General features: G+C 40.8%; 1 protein-coding gene across 1 annotated transcript in view; it reads left to right on the top strand.

Annotated features, from left to right (window-relative positions):
- Positions 1 to 4,267: 4,267 nt before the first annotated feature.
- Positions 4,268 to 23,541, top strand: part of TOX3 (TOX high mobility group box family member 3) — a 25,854-nt gene continuing 6,580 nt past the window's right edge. The window contains exons 1-4 of the mRNA XM_015825986.1: positions 4,268 to 4,295; positions 6,080 to 6,177; positions 13,676 to 13,933; positions 22,309 to 22,578. Coding sequence (XP_015681472.1) covers positions 4,268 to 4,295; positions 6,080 to 6,177; positions 13,676 to 13,933; positions 22,309 to 22,578 — 654 coding nt within the window. The remainder of the gene's footprint in view (positions 4,296 to 6,079; positions 6,178 to 13,675; positions 13,934 to 22,308; positions 22,579 to 23,541) is intronic.

Raw genomic sequence — 23,541 nt, 5'->3', positions numbered from 1 at the left:
TATCATCTATCTATCTATCATCTATATCAATCAATCTATCATCTATCCATATCTGCCTATCATCTATCATCTATATCAATCTATCATCCATATCTGTCCATATCTCTCTATCATCTATTTATCTGTCTGTCTGTCTGTCTGTCTGTCTGTCTGTCTATCTATCTATCTATCTATCTATCTATCTATCTATCTATCTATCTATCTATCTATCTATCTATCCATCATCTATCATCTCTATCAATCTATCTATCTGTATCTATCTATCTATCATCTATATATATCAATCTATCATCTCTGTCTGTCTGTCTGTCTGTCTGTCTGTCTGTCTGTCTGTCTGTCTGTCTCTCTATCTATCTATTTACAAATACAGACAGAATGCTTAAATTGACTTGGGTTTTTGCAGAAAGTAGTGCAGGAGTTTAAAGTCTTCTTCCCTGAAATTCTTTTTTGGAGTACCCCAATATGGAATCCATTTCTTCAGTGTAGTGGATCTGTGACTGATACCATGTGGTGGTTAAGCAAAACACATGCTTGTCCAGTGAATCCGGCTTCCCCCATTGACTTTGCTCGTCAGAGTTTGATCCTGACCGTCTCAAAGTTGACTCAGCCTTCCATCCTTCCAAGGTCGGTAAAATGAGGACGCAGATGGTTGGGAGAGATAGGTTGAGTCTGTAAACCGCTTAGAGAGTGCTGTTGTATCTTTGAACGGTCAGTAAATAAACCGTTGTAAGTCGAGAACTACCTGTACCTTGTGTAATCCGACTAGAACAGTGGTTCTCAACCTGTGGGTCAGGACTCCATTTGGGGTCGATCGACCATTTCACGGGGGTCGCCAAGCAAGGCTGTCCGCCATTTTTTTTTGTCCGCCATTTTTTCCCCCTTTTCCGGCGGGTGCCTTACCTCCCTTGGGCTGGGCCAGCTAGTGGTCGGCCTGCTCCGTCTCTGCCGGCGCAGGGGGCGGAACCACGCATGCGCGGCGCTCCCGGGCAGGGAAAGTCCTTGACTTAACGACCGGTTGGGGTCGCGGCATTAAAAAGCTTGAGAACCACTGGACTAGAACTAAATGGAGACGAAGGCTTCAAAAAACAACAACAGCCCTCCCACCCCCCCCAAACCTGAATTCAGGCCCTTTATGAAATGGGAGTTGTATCAGTAAAGAGCCTTGAAGAGCAGGTGACAGGTCCTTTTGAACTGCTTCTCCAAAATTAAATCTTTGACTGGGGGGGGGAGAGAAGTACGAAACTCTTTGTTCTGTTTGGTGTGTGATTTATAGCATTTCCCAGCTGATCACCGAGAATTTGCTAAATTAAAAACCATTAATAATAAGCCTCATAGAGAGACGAAAGATAGGGAGAGAACGCTTTGTATCTCCAGTTCGCCAGACCTCAGGTGAAAGGTTCTTAAATTGCTTGGCGGGCTAGTGCCAGCTGCTTGATTTCAGATGCCACCAGAGCTATGTTTCATCAGAGGCTGGCACATTTTAGCGCTAATGTTTTTACTGATTCTCCCCCCCCCTTCTCATTTCTCTAGGGCCAGTGCTAATTAATGGATACAATTCGTATCTGATTAGTTGTAGATCTTACATTAATTACATGCACATGTTAACTGTTCAGAGGATTATTTCTATTGCAGCCTTCTTTCTTTCGTCTAGATTATTAGACTTTTTACACTACCTTGGTGTAAAATCGGTGTGAAATTGTCAGAGACTCTAGAAAGAGTGCAGAGAAGAGCAACAAAGTTGAATATGGGACTGGAGGCTAAAACATACGAAGAATGGTTGCAGGAATTGGTTATGTCTTGTTTAAGAAGAGAAGGACGAGGGGTGACATGATAGAGAAGGACGAGGGGTGACATGATAGCAGTCTTCCAATATCTAAGAGCCGTGGTGGTGCAGTGGTTAGAAGGCAGTATTGCAGGCTAATTCTGCCGACTGCAAGAGTTCGATCCTGACTGGCTCAAGGTTGACTCAGCCTTCCATCCTTCCAAGGTTGGTAAAATGAGGACTCCAATTGTTGGGGTCCTCAATATGCTGACTCTGTAAACCGCTTAGAGAGGACTGTAAAGCACTGTGAAGCGGTATATAAGTCTAAGTGCTACTGTTATTGCTAAGAGGTTGCCACAAGGAAGAGGGGGGGGGTGTCAACCTATTCTCCAAAGCACCTGAAGGCAGGACAAGAAGCACGGATGGAAACTAATCAAGGAGAGAAGCAACCTAGAACTAAGGAGAAACTTCCTGACAGTGAGAACAATTAACCGGTGGAACAACCTGCCTCCAGAAGCTGTGAATGCTCCAACACTGGAAGTTTTTTAAGAAGAGACTGGACAGCCATTTGTCCGAAATGGCATAGGATTTCTTGCCTGAGCAGGGGGTTGGACTAGATGACCTCCAAGGTCCCTTCCAACATTATTATTATTATTATTATTATTATTATTATTATTATTATTATTATTATTATTATTATTATTATTACTACTACTACTACTACTACTACTACTACTATTATTATTATTATTATTATTATTATTATTATTATTATTATTATTATACTCCACTGCCCAGAGGTCTAGGGGAGAGTATGTCAAGGTAGCACAGGGAGTACAGTACAATACAGGGAGTCCTTCACTTATGACCATCTGTTTAATGACCGTTTGAAATGACGATGGCCAGATTAGTGACTTATGGCCAGTCCTCGCACTTGTATGACCATTGCAGTGATTCCACAATTTGGGCACTTGGCCAGTTTATTTTCTGTGGTTGCAGCTTCCCAGGGTGATGTGATCCCCATTTGCTCCCTTCCCGGCCTGCTTTTGACAAGCAAAGTCAGTGGGAGAAGTCAGGTTTATGTAACAATTGCCATAATTCACTTAACCTCCTGGTCAAGAAAGGACATAACCTCACTTAACAACCGCATTGTTTAGCAACAGAAGCTCTAGTTTCAGTGGTGGTCGTAAGCCGAGGACCACCGGTAGATATTTGTGGTTTTACCTACAGAGAATTCCTTGCCTCTCTTCTTCCCTTCTTGAGTTACTTCTCTTCATTTTCCTTCCTTGAGCTCCGAGATCGGAGCTGCAGAAATTCCAGTAACTGCAAGATGGCAGTGAAGGTTTCTGGATCTCTTTGCTGCCCTCTAATGGCTGTCTGTATCTTTGCAGCCCGGATTTGGCAGCCCTGACATGTCCTGCCCTTAAAATAATGACTAGTGGGTTTCTTTTAAAATTAAAATAAGCGTTCAAAGGAAAGAAGGAAATGCTTTCAATTTGAATTCCTCTCTAGATTATGATTAGATAGATAGAGAGATAGATTTAGATACAGAGAGAGACAGAGATAACAGTAGAGAATCAAAATATTTGCTCTCTGCAAAGTTTGATCTGATATACCTCTGGAATTTAGTGCACTTTAATTCTGATTACATCTGCATAAATAACTCGGTGTACGGTGATGAAATGTACATGCAGTAAATGTAAAGTTTTGCCAGAAAACGTGGGAGGGGGCAAGACATGTAAACAGTGCAGGAATGAATGGAAGGGTATGTCCTCACCCCCTCAGCTACAAATTTTGATTAAAATTCCTCACATGCTTCCCACGAACAAGAGGCTTTTTTTTTTTTTTTTACATTTTTGTGGCCCTCCTGGTCTTCCAACTTCTTATGTTTGGCATGCTTTCTAAAACGTTGAAATAAAATGAATCCAGGCAAGGCTGTGTTTTTCTTTCAGGTTTTGCTAATTCCCCCCCTCCTTTTTTTTTCTTTTAAGAGGAAGAGTTCCTCTTAAAATTTGATTTAGGGCTAAGGGATGATAAAGAGTTAGAATTGAAGTAGTGACATCACAAAACAAACGCCACCTTTTTTGCACTTGCTGTCCTGATACTCCACAAGATCTTGTTGCAAAAGTCCCAGGCTTTAGATCATGACGTCCATTTCATTACCCACCCTGTGCCTCTACAGGTAATCCTTGACCAGTGGCCACAACTGAGCTCAACATTTCTGTTGCTAGGTGAGACAAGTTGTTAAGTGAATTTTGCCCCCTTTTATGACCGTTCTTGCCACAGTTCTTCAGGGAATCACTCCAGTTGCTAAGTTGGTAACATGGTTGTTAAATGAATCCAGCTTCCCCATTGACTTTGGTCCTCAGAAGGTTGCAAAAGGGGATCACGTCATAACAAATGGGGCAAAAGTCACTAACGAACTGTCTCACTTAACAACAGAAATGTTGGGCTCAATTGTGGTCGTAAGTCGAGGACTACCTGTACTGAGATTCTTGACATACTATGAGCAAGATTGAGCAGTCTCTTGCAGGTAGGGCATTGCTGCTTGTAGGGATGGTGATGATATATCTCGCATTCATAGCTAGAACACACAATAATTCCCTGTTGGTTGTCAAAACTTTATGCTTGTGGGAATGAATCATTGTTCTTTTCACAACTCAGAAAAGTGTTGTAAGGAATTGTTTGTAGCTTTCTCAGCACCCACTGCTGTTACATCCTAGTAACAAACGTTGTAAATGTATGTGTCTTTCTGGTAACTTTGAAGTAAAATGTAACCTTCTAATAAAATTTAGCAATTTAAAGCCAAACAATAATAAAAAGCTACAATAACAAAAATAAAACCAGGTAGATGAAGGTTTGACTTTCACCAGTTGCTCTTGGGAACAATGTTTTTCTTCAGGGTTAAACTGAGGAGGTAAATTAAGGAGCTGGTAGTTAAATTCTTGTTCAAAACCCCAATTTAGAGGCCTTGATTTTGGATATAAACACCATTCAGATTTCCTTCTGGGCTTCTCTTTCTATCGCTCATGCAGCTTAAATGTTTAATCATAGTTTAATTATTAAATATGATGGAACCTTTGTTCCTTATGTTAATTTGCTTTAACAATTTGTTTCAGTAACTCAGTGCGTTAGTTTTATAACCTTTAGATGTCCCATACACACACACACACACAGCTTTATTAAATTTTACTTAATTTTTTATTTATATAATTTCTCTTCTCAACTGACGCGACTCTGGTAACTTGATGCTAATTGTCTTGAATGGTACTTTAGCTCTGGACACTGCCTGTCATAAAATTGTGCGTCTGTGCGTATATGCATATATGTGTTATATACAAAATGTGCAGACTGTTTTACAGGAGCAAAATGAGTGGCACGTAAATGCAATAATAAATAAAATAGATATTTACGGAAAATGAAGTACAGGTAAATCCTTGATGTGTGACCACAGTTGAGCCCAAAATTTATGGTGTAGAGCAAGACAGTTAAGAGAGTTTTGCCCCATTTTACGACTTTTTTCGCCCCAGTTGTTAAGCTTCTGAATTTTGATCACGTGACCATGGGGGAGGCTGCAATGGACGTAAGTATGAAAAATGGTCATAAGTCACTTTTTTCAGTGTCGTTGTAACTTCAAGCCATTATTAAGTGAACAGTTGTAAATCAAGGGATACCTATGCCAGGGGTAGGCAACCTTGGCTCTTTTATGACTCGTGGACTTCAATTCCCAGAATTCCTAAGCCAGATAAGCTGGCTCAGGAATTCTGGGAGTTGAAGTCCACGAGTCATAAAAGAGCCAAGGTTGCCTACCCCTGACCTATGCTTATATTGAGTATGAAAAGTTTGATTTTTTCCTGACGTTAATGTAACCAGGTTGTGAGTTTTATTTATTCACCTTTCAGCTTTATTGGATTCTCTTCTAGGCTGTCATAATCTTATGAGTCTTGCAGATATCTATGGCATAATCTTGCTTTAATATGTGTATTGTTATTATAGTATCATTATATTATGCTTCTTTTAAAATGGCTTTGCTTAAAGGGAAGGGGTAAAGTTATTCTAAATAAAAAGGATAAACATAAATACATGTATTGGGATGCAGCAGTTGTGGAAGGAACACTTGAAGCAAGATGTTTAAAATCAACGGGTGCCAGACAGTTCTCAGAATTCCCAACTGAACATTTGATTAAGAGTTTTTGAAACTTAGCAAACTATTTTTTTTACGCTACCCACTCCTACAGCATTAGGATCCAAGTTGTTCTTACAACCTTTACATTTTCCAGGACGTGTTATACAGTATAATATAGTGTAATGTAATAGAATGCAATATATTAACATCATACTTTTCTTTTCAGTTTGGCAACAATAACTACATGAATATGGCAGAAGCAAATAACGCATTTTTTGCAGCGAATGAGGTAAGCATCCCCCCCCCCGCAAACACTTTATTCCTCTTTGCTTTACACTGTAATTCTGTTGTTCACTTTTATCATTTTTGCAGTCTTTCAGCAGGTGATGGGCAAAGTGCTAAATTTTCTGTGTTTTATGGAGCACAAAATAAAGTCTTTAATGAGAGAGAAAATAACCTGACATTTTACCATTGTGGGTCAATTTAGTTGTCTGTAAGAGTGTTAGTTATGTAGCAGGTCAATAAAAACAAATCTGCAAATGTGTGTGCAAGTTTGTGTGTATCTATGTGTGTGTCTGTGTTTGTATGCATGCATGTATTTGTTCAGGTATGAAAGACCAGCTCCACACGTGAAGGGTACACTTAAACTGATTTATTGCTAAAATGCTTATGTACAGGAATCTTCTCAACTAATGGTTATTTGCTATTTGGAGTTAGATAAGGATCCATGGAATTCAAGAGAGGTTGGATTTAGTTTGTGGCTACATAAGGATTCTAGACTGATCTCTTTTTTAGCGCCTCCCACAGTTTCTATCATTCCTTTTCCTGCAGTTTGTTACATAGACAGACAGATAAGGGGAAATAGGTGGTTCAGAAATGTGCAAAAAGTAACACACACACACACACACACACACACATGCACGCACATAAAAGCACATGCATAAAGACAACCAGAAGGAGGCAGATTTAAGGCACAGTAGGCGTACATTTTAAAGCAAATTCATTGAACGCTCGTCAACTAATTAGGGCCATAAATACAAACACCTTATTTTTTAATTTAGGTTCTTAGGAAAACAAAGGGAACACAACTGGTTTGCAGGATCATTTGTTTTCTGGGGAAGATGAGGAGACTCTCCGTAGAGAGAGTCTTGGTTCAATGGAAGCATTAACTTTGATTGATAGAATCTGACTAGGTCACAAGGTGATGGACTTGGCCAACATCTGGGAAAGATGGCAGAGGGGCAATTGCCAGCCTAATATTCCTGTAATTCTTTCAGTCTGTTGGTCCTCTCCTTGATGGTCTTCTAAAGCAGGGGTCCCCAATCCCTGGTCCATGGACCGGTAGCAGGCCGTGGCATGCCAGCAACCGGTCCGCACAAACAAGCAAAGCCCCATCCATGGGATGCAGGCAGCACACAAAACCACGCCCCTTCCGGTCCACGAAAAAACTTTTCTCCATGGAACCAGTCCCTGGTGCCCAAAAGGTTGGGAATCTCTCTTCTAAAGAACATCAGGGTAGCAAAAGTGACTCTGCTGCAGACTGAGCTGTTTTTTCAACATACATGTTTGCTCCAATTGGATGGAAATGCAAGCTGAATTTGTCCAGCTTTCAGTTTTACTTCCCTTGATGGTTCAATTTGTATTACTGGAGGACTAGAGGTGACATGATAGCAATCTTCTAATATTTGAGGGGCTGCCACAAAGAAGAGGGGGGTTCAGCCTGTTCTCCAAGGCACCTGAAGGCAAGACAAGAAGCAATGGATGGAAACTAATCAAGGAGAGAAGCAACCTGGAACTAAGGAGGAATTTCCTGACAGTGAGAACAATCAATCGGTGGAATGACTTGCCTCCAGAAGTTGTGGGTGCTCCAAACACTGGTGGTTTTTAAGAAGAGATTGGACAACCATTTGTCTGAAAGTGAGTCCTGCTTGAGCAGGGGGTTGGACTATAAGACCTCCGAGGTCCACTCCAACTCTGTCATTCTGTGGGAATGAAAATTGCAGTGAACTCCTCCAGCATTTGAGTTGGACTTGAGTGGACCTTGTAAACAGAAACGTCTAAGATCAATAGCTTTTCTGCCTCTGAGCCAGAAATCTTTTTTTTTTTTTGCTTATATCCTTGTACAATAGAGAAGGAGAAAAAAAAAACTATAGAGGAGAAAAATTATTGGAGAGCCGTGATAAATGTGGCTGTATTCAATGCAGTATTTTTATGTCCATAATTTTAAAACAATGCCTCGCTCTCCCTCCTCCTCTCTTTCTCTTTCCTCCCTTCCAACAAGATTGCTTAGATAAGGGAAGATTGCTTGGCACCGGCTTGCTTCGGTGTTGGATGTGGTAATGAACACCACCCCCATCTGTAATGACAACATGATGTTTCATTCTGTAGAATTTCATTCCTCCATTTGAATCAAACATTGATGAAGGCTCTGCTGCCAGCAGCTGTTCAGAGACAATTTAATTCCAGCTGTGATAATTCACCGTGTCAGACATTGGCTGTTATATGTTGATACAACAGCTCTCCAAATTTGCATTTTTATCAAAAGGAACAAATGTTTTGAACATTTCAGTGCAGATGGCATTTTAACCACATGCACTGTTTTTTGGGGTTGGTTTTTTTTTTTTTTTTGGTTAAGGATTGGAGGATTTTTTCTCTTCCCGAAAGTAATCTAAGAGAGAAAGGCATGAAAAGTTAATAGCTCTTTTATAATCACGATGGGCAACGCAACTCTCTTAAAAACATTGCCCAGTCCTCTCCGGATCATAAGAGGACTTTTCTCCAGAATCAAATTGCACAACATGGAGACACTTTGCAGGATATGAAGCAGGCTAAATCGCTTAGAATATTTCAGCACTAAACATTGTCTTCATTTAGATTAGGTTCATCTTATTCGCTTATCTATACGTTACTTTCAGCAATCCTGACGTGAGACGATTTTGATTCTTCTTTCTTTCTTTCTTTCTTTCTTTCTTTTTTTTTAGTTAAACTCTTGGTACACCCCAAGAAAACATGACAAATATCATTTTTCAAAAACGTGCTGCAGAATAAAATAGTTGTGTTATAGGGAGGCATATAAATAACACAACTATTGGAGATTTTTTTTCATACTCCCTTTCACCAAGTGAATTCAACTGCCATGTCTGACTTAGAAAACATTTATACCATTTGTACTACAAAGGACTACAGAACAGTTGAATATTGATATATATATATATATATTTCTGCTGTGGATGACTGCTTCGCAGTCATCAAGGTATGGGTATATTTAGTTACCAAGTCCACGATATTAGGTACATTTTCAATCTGTACCTGTCACATCTTTAAGCTTATATTGCATTTCAATCTAACGCCTGCCAGTTCGCTTGTGCCATTAGCCCTTAAAAAACAACCTAGGTTGAGAAATTGATGTGGCTTGTTTGGTTTTTTTTTTATGTCGGTGTCATAAAAGTTGTCACCCGGTTTTGTTTTCTTTCAAAAACAAAACAAAAAAACCCCCCGCATCCTGAAGCACCTTAAATATTTATTGAAATAATATTTCAAATGATAATTACGATGGTAATGAAGACAGCCAAATGCCAGATATCAGGAACGAGTGTTTATCCATATTGTTAATGTGATATGTTAGATTTCATTAAGCGGTAATAGGGTAGTAAATGAGTCACAAATTATCATTGCATCTGTTACTAGGCAGCTTTTGTGCCAACCCCAACTGTAAAATGTAGCCATAGGGTTATTTTTATTAGCCAAAGGCCTTCCGTGCCCAATTCATCCTTTTGTGTTGGTGAACTTGAAGTCTGTTGACTATGAATAGCTTCCTTCCCCCCACCCTCCCATTTTTTAAAAAATATTGAAACAGGAATAAATATCTCCCCATGCAAAGAAGGAGCTTGCAGGACTGAGATTAAGTTGCAATATTTGTGCCCATGTCCTTTATGCGTGCATGTGTGTGTGTGCGCGTGTGCATGTGTGTGTGTTTTATGAGCCTGCTTGATTCTCTCAAGATGGTTTTATTTCTGCAGACGGCTGTCTGCTGCCGTCTCCTTCCTGATGGGAGAGCAGTAATGACAGCTGACATTTTTTCATATGCAAGCAAAGGGACCCCTTTTTTCCTCGTCCTGGCGTTTCAGTTTCCATTTTCTCTCAAGCAGTTATTAATTTATATCATCATTAACAGTTTGAAGGATGACAATTTCTAGCCACTTAATGAGAAATTTCACCAAACGTATCATTTTTAAATTAACTGGCATTAAGTCGCTCTTTCGGACAGTATAAATAATGCATGAGGCGAAATTGCCGCCTCCCTTGGAAGCAAAACTGTAGGCTGAGGGAAACAAAACAAACCCAACCTATAATAATCTATAAGGTAAACTCTTTTAATTCAGGCTCTCAGCTCCAGGTAAACTAGGTGAAGAAGGCCATGAGATTGCCATGCGGTTGTTGGTGATCCATCTGCAGCCATCTGTTGTGACCGTACACTACGGCCCTTCCCCGAAACAACACAATACCTGGAATTGTTAATATCCTTAATAAAGCTCTGGGTTTTCCTCGGGAACAATTGCTCAAACTCTTAAGTGGTTTACGTGCGGAGTAGCTTATTTGGCTTCACTGCAACACTGATTTGGAAAACAATTGGAGGGGTTGTGTTGTGCAGAATCCACAAAAATAATTACAGTGGTTCTAAAACAATAGGCAACAGAATAGTTATGGAGTAGCAATATTGTCGATGTATAGTGCTCAACGGGACATTTTCTACCCTAACTATGGCTGCCTAACTGAACTATTGATGGGCTCATAATCAAAAGAATTTACTGGCCATCATTGGGTGAAAACTCTACTTGGGCTGGTCAAAAAATCCTTTATATTGGGTTTCTGCTTGCTACTATATAAGTTAATAACTGTGTTTATTTAGTGACTTATTAGTCAAATGTATAGGGCGCCCAACTCAAAATGAATCTGGTCAATGTACTAGATTTAAAAAAAACAGTCAGTACAAACAGACGAAGGCGCTAATCCAGAGACTTATATACCCATGTATTGATAAAACTCCTATGTGGACACACTTCCTAACCGAGCGCTGGTTGGAAAAAACTTAGGTCTATCAAGAATAGCAGATTTGGGGTACCTTGAACCTCATGGGGAAGCTATTCCAGAGGGCAGGAGCTGTGATGGACAAGCTCTACCTCTTGGGTCCGTCCCATTAGCTGACATCACTTTAAAGATTGGATCTAGAACGTGCCTATTTTAGTTACAGCTTACTAGATTAATTGGAACAATGGAACAATGATGATTCTGCGTTGGTCAAAAGAGCTCCTCAAAAGGTTCCATAGATATTTAACAAGGTAGTCAGGTAGTCCTTGACTTATGATGGGTTGAAGTTATGACTTACCTGAAAAAGGGGACTTATGACCCAGATCTAAAGTTCTGACCGTTGCGCGCCCGACTCCCGCAGCCACATGCCTGCACTTAACGGCCGCATCTCTTAAGGATGGAAGTCCCAATCCCAATGGTTGTAAATTGAGGAGTGTAAATTTTGAGCGTAGAAATTTACATGTGGATATTGGGACAGGACGTGTGTTTTTTTTCAGAAGAGACCCATCATTAACACTTATATAAAAAGAGCCCTACACTTACCACCAAAATGAAGCCCAGTATTTCCGTGGCTTTCTGTTGTGGAGTGATCTTTGCCCCCATTTTATGATCTTTCTTGCCCCAGTTGTTCAGTGAATCATTGCATCTGTTAAATTAGTCACATGGTGGTTAAGTCCTGTTGACTTTGCTTGTCAGAAGGTCGCAAAAGGGGAATCCCGTGAGCCTAAATGCTTGTCACTTGCCAAATATTATAATATTTTATTAATTTTCCAATTTTACATTTAAGTATTTAAAAAGCAACGTGGTGACTGGGTTAATCAATAGTTCAATAACAAAATCTTTAGTGCAAATGTCAGGTTACAACATCAGATATTTCTTCTCTTTTTCCCTTAACAGTTACTGTCTCGTGTTCAATCTAGTACATTTCTAATTATATCAATTCGATAAAAACATCATTATTACATTTATCAATAAAGTTTTAGCTTATACATATCTTAATTACATTCAGTCTTCATAAAGAATCCATATCCTGTTATTAATTTTTACATCATTTTTAATTTTTCATCAGTATTCCAATTTAACCTTTACCAAGTGTCCGAATGTTGATCGCTTGACCATGGGGCTGGTGCAAAAACGGTCATAAGTCACTTTTTTCCAAGTGCCGTTGTCACTTCAGACGGCCACTAAACAAACTGTTTTAAGTCGAACACTCCCTGTATCTTGTTCCATGTAAACAAAACCAAGGTACCCTGTTTAGGAGCCATTGCACTAAATAAACCTTTTTAACTACTGTAACAATCACCTGAATAGGATACAATCTGTTATCGTGAATAAATGGAATAAGAGGGAATTTGAAATAGGATTCTAACATTTCATGCGTATGAGCTATAAGACTTTACTACCAGTACGTAGGTGCTCGACCAAAATTGAAAGCATTTGTGGTGGTGTCAGAACAATTTGTAACCTGCTTGTGCTGGTTTCTTTTTTCCTAATATATCAATAAACTGGCAATTTGTTCTCCAGCTAAAAAAAACAAACACCCAGTCCAGCCTAGCCAATGTTCACTCCAACAACAGAGACAGATGTTGCTAATTAAGTGTGCATTAAAAAACAGTTAATACTGATACATCATTAAAGCCATATGATAATGAGAGTTGAATCTTTACTCCGAAAGATCTAAAAAAAGCTGGGCAGATGTGAGGAACTTGCCAGTCAAGTTGCGAGGAGTGTAGAAGAATTCTTTTTTTAAAAAAACAACGTCCCAAAGATGCTTTTTGTTTTTCCCAAGAGGCAACTGGTTTTTCTTTGTTTTTCCTTAAAGGCGTTTCGCTCTTTATCCAAGAAGCTTCTTCAGTTCTGAAGAAGAAGACGTTGAACTGAGGAAGCTTCTAGGACAGTGGTGGCGAACCTATGGCACGGGTGCCAGAGGCGGCACTCGGAACCCTCTCTGTGGGCACACGTGCCGCCGCTGCCAGCAGCTTGTGTAGGTCCATTACACTGCTGCTGCCACCCGGGGCGGCAGCCGCACCCACCACAAAGGAGGTGAAGCATCCAGCTAGCGAGCTTGAGTAGAGGTGGTAGAGCATGCCCACACCCAGCAAGCCAAAGGCCACCCCGGGCAGAGAAAGCCGGATCCCCATCGACGCCATGGCCCCCCCAGTCCCAGCTAGGATTGCATGCCTCTCCCCCCATCTATGCTGGGCCTCCTGCCCACCGCCCCACCCGCCAGAGACCCCCTGGATCTCCCCCAACCCTGCCCAGCCCCCACAGGCATCCCCCCCATGAGCAGCATCGAGATGGCCATGCCCACCCCAGCCACGCCCACCCAGTGGGCCACACCCCCATGCCCCCCCTCTGAGGGCACCACAATGCCCTGGCACTTTGTGATAAATAAGTGGGTTTTGGGTTGTGGTTTGGGCACTCGGCCTCTAAAAGATTCGCCATCACTGTTCTAGGATGAGAAGCGGAATGTCCTCAAAGAAAAATAAAGAGAGAACAGTTGCCTCTTGGGACCCCCCCCCCCCCAAAAAAAGCACCTTTGGGGCAACCACGACCTGGATGACTGATTTTTTTTTTTTAATGTTTGTTGTTGTGTGATTGTTTGTTGTTGCAGCGTTGACATCTGCAAATACTGTATATTCTTGCTTTGACAGTGATCATAACAAAGAATTTATTTATTTATTTATCTTCCCTTTTAGCAAACATTCCATACTCCAAGCCTTGGAGATGAAGAGTTTGAGATTCCGCCAATTACGCCACCACCTGAACTGGATCCCACGAATTTAGGGATGGCTGATATTCTCCTGCCTTTCCAAGGCCTCAGTGATCAGTTGGGGGCCCAAGGAAATGAATTTACCCCTCAGTTTCCCCCCCAGAGTTTGGATCTGCCTTCTATTACAGTATCTCGAAACTTGGTGGAACAAGATGGCATTATCCAAAGCAATGGATTACATATGGTAGGAACATATATATATATATATATTGGTGTTTTTTTTAAATCTTCTGGGTATCCACCTATTTTATTGCACAAAGACATAGAGTGATATGGATAATGTAAAACTAGCATCACCAGGGCTAAAACTAGCATTAAAACTTAGCATTGATGATGTTAGCTAGCTTGGCAATCAAACCTCTGCAAGGAAAACAACCAAGGAACCCATCCTCTTCCTCTCTCCTCCTCTTTCTTCTTCCTCCCCCTCTTCCTCCTCTTTCTCCTCCTCTTTCTCTTTCTCCTCTTCTCTCCTCCTCTTTCTTCTTCTCCTCCTCCTCCTCCTCCTCTTTCCTCTTCCTCCTCCTCCTCTCTCCTCTTCTCTCCTCCTTTTTCCTTCTCTTTCTCCTCCTCCTCCTCCTCTTTCCTCCTCCTCCTCTTTCTTCTTCCTCTTCCTCCTCTTCCTCCTCCTCTTCCTCTTTCTCTTTCTCCTGTTCTCTCCTCTTTCTTCTCCTCCTCCTCCTCTTTCCTCTTCCTCCTCCTCCTCTCCTCCTCTTTCCTCTTCCTCCTCCTCTTCCTCTCTCCTCCTCCTCCTCCTCCCATTCTCCTCCTCCTCCATTTTGCAAGCCCCGTCTTCTTCTGGCACTGATGATGTTACATAGTTTGGTAATGAAACATCTGCAAGGAAAACCACCAAGCTCAGAGAGCATCAAAAACCCCCACAGTTCAACCCAGAGCTCCAGATATTCTCTACTCTCAGTAATCTTAACGAAAAATGGTCCACTAAAAATAACCAGATTTTCTACGGAGTTCCTTTGCCTCTTTTAAGATTAATATCATCCCGAATATTAAATTTATATTTCAAAGCCGTGTTGATACATGCCTGTCATTATTTATTTAAAACAGGCACTTTATTAAAGTGATAAATATTTATTAATAATAAAAATCCCTTTATTTAAATTGTATATTTTATGAATGATCTTCCCTTGGAGCCCCCTTTTTTTTATTGCTGCAATAAAAAAAACATAAAAGAGGCATTTTAACTATGAAATTTTATTTCATGGACAATTGGGTTTGCTGTATCTGAGAGAACTAACTATGGGGGCATAAAATAATTATGATATTAATCTACATTCGTACAATGGCTGCATGCACGCAGCAGTGCTCGGCTTCTCAAATTTTTATTACATCTTGGTTGTCAAGTTGTTAAATCGGTATTGATAGTTAAGTCACTGGCTTTAAAGATACCCACAGATATAGTTTCAATATTGGATGAGATATATTGAAACTGGAATAATTCTTGAAATCTGAAGGTGACATCTATGAGCAACTGAGTCCATGTGGACATTTCTCTCGCTGAGCTCCATGTTCTAATAAAGATAAATATTGCTTTTAAAGAAAATTAAAAAAGAAGCCTAGTATGTTACACAGAGGAACGGAAAATTCTGCATTACCAGAAATATTATTGGATTCCCTGTGTATCCATTCTGATAAAATAAAAGCAGTGAATGGCTACCAATGGAATTAAGACGGTAGGGAGACTAACTTAAAGAACTATAGAATGTTAGGCAACTCATGGTTGCCACACCCATTGTGGTGCTCACAACATGTTCTCCTCATGTCAGCCCAAATGTATGAATCCAGTTTACCTGCTGTTTATACACCATTCAATCCAACAGTCCCTAGAGCATAGGGGTCCCCAACTCCCGGTCCGTGGACCAGTACCAGGCCGTGGCATGCTAACAACCAGTCCACACAAACAAGCAAAGCCCCATCCGTGGGATGCAGGCAGCACACAAAACCACACACTCTCCGGTCTGTGGAAAAACCTTTCTCCACGGAACCGGTCCCTGGTGCCCAAAATGTTGGGGACCCCTGCTGTAGCAGATTCCTAAATGAAATAAATAAAAACTCTCATGCATGCTGCCAGAAAGAAAAGAGCAGGATTCCAAGAACAGACAACTAATCAAGGAGAGAAGCAACCTAGAAGTAAGGAGAAATTTCCTGATGGTTAGAACAATTAATCAGTGGAACGGAATGCTTCCAGAAGTTGTGGGTCCTTCATCATTGGAGGTTTTTAAGAAAAGATTGGACAACCATTTGTCTGAAGTGGTATAGGATCTCCTGCTTGAGCAAGGGATTGGACTAGAAGACCTCCAAAATCCCTTTCATTATTCTGTTATCTCAAGCTTCTGGGGAGAAGTGTTCTAGTCATCAACAATTTATAGCAATAGCACGTAGACTTATATACCATCTCACAGTGCTTTATAGCCCTCTCTAAATAGCTTACAGAGCCAGCCTGTTGCTCCCAACAATTGGGGTCATTTCACTGACCTCGGAAGGATGGAAGGCTGAGTCAACCTTGAGATGGTCAGGATTGAACTCTAGGCTGTGGGCAGAATCAGCCTGCAATGTTGCATTCTAACCACAAGGGAAGGAAGGAAGGAAGGAAGGAAGGAAGGACAATAGCACTAACATTTAGACTTATATATACCACCTCACAGTGCTTTACAGCCCTTTCTAAGCGGTTTACAGAGTCAGCATATTGCCCCCAACAATCCGGATCTTCATTTTATTGACCTCGGAAGGATGGAAGGCTGAGTGAACCTTGAGCGGGTCAGGATCGAACTCCTGAACTCCTGAACTCCTATGCATGAAAAACTAGCTTGGTGGATTTCTAAAAAAGTAACAGCATGGGAACCAATCTAATTTCTGGAGAAAAATTGTTCTAAAGAAGGTCTCAGTTACCTAGAAGCTTCATTCCTATGGTCCCTGAATGTGACATATTTTAAGAAAAAATGGCCGCCAAAGAGTCCACCATCCTGATCTTTTTGAGCAGGCAGAAGCTACTGAGAGAAGACAGTCTCCTGGACATCCAGGTCTAAGCCATGTTGAGTTGTTCTCCAAGAACATAACTTTTTATATACCCCATGCAATCCTCGATGTTTTTGGAAACATCATCATTGTGGGCAGTTTTCTAGCCACGGATCATTCTTTTAATTGGATTTATGGATTGACCCGTTGAGATGTCCAGCAGAATGTCACCTTGAAGAAATGTCATGAAATTTTCAAGCGTCAACGGAGAAGAAATGAAATGTACTTGGGCAAAAGCTATGATTAATACACTGTGTCTCCAGATTTATTCTGAATACTGCCTGACATGTTCACCTACAAACTTGAATATAAAATCGCCAGAGGCGTGAGTAAAAAAAATAGGTTATGTCAAGGTTCACCCATGTTTCCCTCAGGGCGTTGAGTTGACTAGCTACATAACAGTACTTTTACCAGCTTCTCTTAGATTTGCTGCCAGAAGACAATCAGAATAATAAATAATGCTTTACATTCCATTAGTAAGTTTAGATGGCTGTATTTTAAGTGCAAGTAAGCAGTTTTATTGTCAAACTCAGCAGTTCCCCCCCCCCCAATTATTAAAGATGGCTGTCAATAGATTAACAATTTCCTACCTCTTTCAAGAAAAGATTAATAGGACAGCTCACCATGCATTGTCTTACCTTCCATGAGTAGCCTATGTCCTTTTTTGTTTGTAAAGAGAGGGACAATTTTTCATATTGCTGATTAGTTTATGATTATGGACAGGAAAGAAAGAAGCATTTATCTTCATTTAAATGCATTCTGTTAGGTTGAGATTTCCTTTCCCTGAAAGAGAAAGAGAGAAAGAGAAAGAGAGAGAGAGAGAGAGAGATAAAAGGCATACAGTATCATTAGCATTGGCATTTTAATAATATGGTAATACAAAATATCAACATTCTTAAATGAATTACTGGAGGGAAAAATTGAATAAAGTACCATTTGTGTTCAGAAAAGCACCCAGGGCACATAACACAATATGGGGGAAAAATATGTATACATCTAGACATAAGCAGATGGAAACCCGTTAGCAAACAACATCTCAAGTCATTACCAACTAAAGCACCATTGACTGTCGGTGATCACCTGAGAAATTATTTTAATTTGCAAAGGACGGCCATTCTACCAAGCTGTTCTTTGGGCTCCGTAGGGTTCTTATCTTTTTTTTTTTTTTTAAATTCTCTTCTCCTTCCCCCACCCCACCTTTTAAACATCTCTCTATAATCTTCCCAACCCGCTGAGTAGCACTGACATCAGTAGTACATCAATTTCAGAAAGTGGATTATTTTTACTAGACAGCTATTGTGACATATTGGGTCAGTCATAAATGAAAGATATTCATGCAAGCATGCAATACTTGTAATGAAGTCTCACTCTGACCTTCTGTATGATTGATTCTGTAATTTAGTTTTCTCAGGCACTGCCTGAAATGAAATGAAATCATGTTGAACAAGTTTTGAATACCCACAGTGCACCAGGAGAAGAAAAAATCTGTAGCCCCAGAGGCTTGGGAGAGAGCAGCTGAACAATTTATCTCCATGCTATTATAGCCTTTGCCAACATTCGAGATTTCTCTCTCTCTCTCTCTCTCTTTTTCTCTCTCTCCTTTTTTTTTCTTATTTGGCTTAAATACTTAATTCTGCAGGTAGCTGTAAATGGGAAAATAAAATGCTGTTCAGATTTAAAATGACAGCACAGGAGTACGTGCAAGGGACTGATAAAATATCTTGAATAGAACTGACCTTTTATGTTGCCGAAAGTTACTGAGGGATTCATCCTAATAATTACCATATAGATTATTTTTTATTTCTTTTCTGCAATGAAACATTTCAGGGAGCAGCGGTGCTGATTGAATGAAAATTGAACTTGTTAACATTCTCTCAGCTTAGCCTGTTGTACATAAGAGAAGGTTAGCTTTGATGAATTTTGAAATTCTTTTTCAGATATCTAAGAAACAAGACGGGGAAATAATTGCCTTTTTTTTTTTTTGCAGCCCACATTTTATTTTTCTTCTTTTTTTCTTTTATTAAAAATAAATTACCTCAGGTTTTACAAAAAAAATATATATCATTCCTGTAGTATGTATGTTGGTGGGCGTAAAGTTTTTCTTCTATGAAAATGTGAGGTTTTGGAACATTTTAAAAATATCGCCGTGCTTTGGGGACCCAATCTTACTTAGATGAAATTAGATGTTATGAGGTAGACTATGGGAGAATAATGTGGTATGCTTTTCTACAAAACCTATTTTACGCTGCTGTCATTTATCAAAGAAAAATCAAATTCACCAGGAAGAAGCTAAGACATCTAGAGATTGGAAGACCATTTGTCTGAAATTTACAGGGTCTCCTGCATGAACAGGGGTTGGACTAGAAGACCTTCAAGGCCCCCTCCAACTATGTCATTCTGTCATTCTGTTATCTATTCCATGGAAGCTTACCAGATGCCTGCTTTCTAAGTGTTAGCTTGATTAGTTAAATTGTTAGCTTAATTAGTGTGCCTGGCTGAGGAATTCTGGGGGTTGAAGTCCACAAGTCATAAAAGGGCCAAGTTTGAAGACCCCTGACTTAAACTAGACTTGTCAAACTCGCGACGTCATGGGACGTCGCACAACGTATCGGGACGGTTTTGCCATTGCCGGCAATGGGGAGGGTGTGGCTTCCGGATGACATGTCTGGCCCGCGGGCCGGCAGCTTGACACCCCTGACTTAAACAATATCCAACATTGTGATGTATATCACTCAGGAAGATTTTATCTTCTGTTTACCATGATTTACAAATCATGATTATCATCTTATTCTTTTAAGAATAAGTGATGGATTATATAACAATTATTAAATAAAACCATGGTTTACATCACTGAAATTCTTGTTCACCCATGTAGGTTAAAAAAACAGCTGAAGATTCTTTGAAGCATCTTTCAGCTTAATCTTTATATGTTGGCCTGTTTATCTTAATTTTAACTGTTATGGCACAAAAGAAATAAGTCATTGCTGATGATTGTTTTTTATTCTTATCAAGAACATTTTTTTTTCAAAATAAGAAATGAAGATAACTTGAAATTTTATGGAAATAACATTCCAAAGCTAAACTTGTACTGGTTTCCAAATTCTTACCTTTTTTTTACTAAAAAGGCAAATTTAGAATGTTCTTTTGGTTATTGCAAACCTGGATAGGCATAATTTCAGCTTACTTCCTCTATAAAATGTATGCTTCCAATTTTTTTGTATGTTTGTTTTAATACATAGCTTCTTTTTTAATATAAGCTTTATGATCCGGATACGGATAAGATGAATAAGTGTGGTTATAATTAGGACAATGTTACATTAGTGTTGTTTAATATATTACAACTAAAATGTTTTATTTTAGGCTCCATTAATGTGTTTAGTGATTGGAACAATTTGGTAAAAGAAGTCTTTGTTATTTCGAACATGTTGTCAACATTGTTGCTATCATATTGTCATTGCTTAGGGAGGAAAATTATGGAACACAATTTTCTAGCCTAAGTGTGCAACATTTACTCAGTCCCAGATCAAGTCACTTTACAAAAAGGAATTGATAGAGCCAAGACCCTCCCCCCCAAAAAAAACTAACCTTCATTTACTTCTTATATTTTTCCATCTAACTAACATTAACTATCTTAACTTGGATTGCCTCATGGATTTAATAAATTTCCTCTGCTCTAGTATGAAAAAGGATCTTGAAGAATCTGAGGATGGCTTGTCCTAAACCTTGCTGGCAGACAAATCCAAAATAGTGATAGCAATATAACAAGTATATGTTTCTTCCCAATCAGAGGCAGGCTATAATTGCAGCCTTTTGCAAACAGCCACAACAGGAGTTGCTAGAGAGAAAGAAGGCTATTTCTCAATACATTTGAAGTTAGTTTCTCTGCAGATTTGGAAATGCTACCTGCCTGATTCTAACAAGTAGCACATTTCTGGACTGTTAAATAGTATTGATTTTTTAAAAATCTTTTATAAGAGCCCTGGTGGCGCAGTAGTTAGAATGCAGTATTGCAAGCAAACTCTGCCCACAGCCTGGAGTTTGATCCTGATGGGGCTCAAGATTGACTCTGCCTTCCATTCTTCTGAGGTCAGTAAAATGAGGAGCCAGATTGTTGGGAGCAATATGCTGACTTTGTAAATCTCGCAGAGAGGCCTGTAAAGTACTGTGAGGCCATATATAAGTCTAAGTCAGAGGTTCCCAACTGGAGGTGCTCGCATCCCCTGGGGGTGCGAAACAATATTCCAGGGGGTGCGAAAACTTGGGTTTACAAGTTTCAAAATTGTAGTGTATGTGCATAACCAGATTACTTTTGTGTAGGGGTGCGAGAATATATCAGAAGCGTTCTAGGGGTGCGGGAAATAGAAAAGGTTGGGAAGTGTTACTGCTATTTCTCGACCAAAATTCGGAGTCAATCAATTTGGGAAGCCAAGGGAAAAAAGCATCCACTTGCTGAATAGCATAACCACCCTCAAGAGTTCACACTGTACTTAGGGCTTGGAAGAAAAGCCAAATCTTTAAGGCCCATTTAAAGGACAGCAGGCTTTGGGCTACTCAGAATATGGAGTTGATACTATTCCACAGAGACCAAGAGCTACAACATAGAAGGCTCATCTCCTGGGACCTATCAGATGACACTTTTAATGAGAGGACCTGGAGCATGCCTACCGTTGGATGGTCCTTCATATAGCCAGACCCCAGATCACAACCAACATCTTGACTTGCACCCAGAAGCTTGCTGATAACCAGTGCAACTCATCCAGCAACTGTTACATGGACATACCTAAGTGCTCCCATCACTTCCACATTGCTACATTATAGTCTTCAAGGGCAGCCCCTTGCAGAGGGCAGCATTCCAGAGAACTAAGTTGTTTGCATAGTGCAGACATGTCAAACACAAGGCCCGGGGGCTGGATGCGGCCCACGAAGTGGTTTCATGTGGCCCGCAAAGCCATCCTGGAAACAGTGAGGGAACGGCCCCCGTTGCCTTGGCCCTGGCCCAGGCCCAGGCCAACCGGGAGCCAATGTACAATTTTGTGGTGGCCATCTTGGCACTTGCCCCGGTGGACCATGCCTTGGCACTTGCTCCAGTCCCACCCCCTTCTGCCAGAGACCCTCAGATCTGTCCCACTCCTGCCCAGACCTCCATAGGCACCCTTGATGCAAATGATGTAGAACTGGCCACGCCCACCCAGTAGCCACACCCACTCCATCCATGCCACCCAGTAGGCTGCACCCACTCTGGGCATACCCACCTGGTCCCCCCAGGGCAACCGCAATGCTGATGCAGCCCTCAGTGAAATTGAGTTTGACACACCTGGCATAGTGTGTCCAAATTAGGCCTGGTCCTTGTTGCTCAAATCAGCTCTGGGTTTGATTTATTCAATGTTCCATCAGTTTGTTTTCTTGGTGCTCCATAGTTTCTCAAATGTTCTCCAACACCAACGTTCAAAAGTGTCAACACTCTTCCTATCCTGACTCTTTAAAGCTCAAAATCCTATTAATAGCCCTTCTATTCTTTCTGTGTTTCAGGATCATACCCATACGGAAATGCCTCAGTATCGCCAGGACCATCCTTTGATTATGAGATCTGTTGTCCACATGACGGAAGCGACTCGTTCAGCAATTATGACTGCTAACCAGCTTACTACTATTAACCAGTCCCAGCTAAGTGCTCAACTGGGATTAAATCTAGGGAATACCAACTTGCCACACACTTCTCCTTCCCCTCCTGCAAGCAAATCGGCAACTCCCTCGCCATCCAGTTCCATCAATGAAGAAGATGTGGATGACCCCAACAGAGTAAGTTACAGCACGTGCTAATCAATCAATCAATCAATCAATCAATCAATCTGAAACACTTTCTGCATAAACTTTTGGTGGTTTTGCTCCAGGAAGATCTCAGAATTCTTGCCCAAAATAACAGATTTTCAGATAATTTTGGAGGAGTTACCTATTTATGAATAGGATAGCTTACCTAAGGCTTGTAAATGTTCTTTTGCAGTAACATGCAAAAGAAAATGAATTCTACCAAACAACATAGTAGTTAGTTGGCTGTTGTTGTTTGTAAAAACAAGAGTTAAATATATAGATGTTTATTTATTATTTATTTATTTATTAATTCAATTTATATCCCGCCCTTCTCCTTACCGGACTCAGGGCGGCTGACAGCCTTATAAAACCAATGCTACAATAAATACCTAGTTTAAAACCGAATTAAAAAGAAATATTTGTTATGGCCTATATATTAAAATTTCTCTTAAAAACCCCACTAAAATTCCCTAGGCCAATCCCGCTTGTTGGAAGAGCCATGTCTTTAGGGCACGGCGGAAGGAGGGGAGATCCGGGAGCACCCGGATCTCTGGGGGTAGTTCGTTCCAGAGGGTGGGGGCTCCCACCGAGAAGGCCCTCCCCCTGGAGGTCGCCAGCCGGCACTGTCTGGCTGATGGCACCCTGAGGAGACCCACTCTGTGGGAGCGTACCGGCCGATGGGAGGTAATCTGCGGCAGAAGGCGGTCTCGGAGATATTCAGGTCCGATGCCATGGAGCGCTTTGAAGATGATGACCAACACCTTGAAGCGCACCCGGAAGGCTACCGGCAACCAGTGCAGCTCGCGCAGCAGCGGTGTTACATGGGAGCGACGAGTCCCTCCCAACACCACCCGCGCGGCCGCATTCTGGACCAGTTGGAGCCTCCGGGTGCTCCTCAAGGGGAGCCCCATGTAGAGAGCATTACAGTAGTCCAGGCGGGAGGTGACGAGGGCA

Source organism: Protobothrops mucrosquamatus, unplaced genomic scaffold (assembly GCF_001527695.2).
Source record: "Protobothrops mucrosquamatus isolate PMUCROS unplaced genomic scaffold, P.Mucros_1.0 scaffold2912, whole genome shotgun sequence".
Lineage (NCBI taxonomy): Eukaryota > Metazoa > Chordata > Lepidosauria > Squamata > Viperidae > Protobothrops > Protobothrops mucrosquamatus.
Note: the sequence above shows the minus strand (reverse complement) of the source record. Positions and strands in the feature narration are given on the sequence as shown.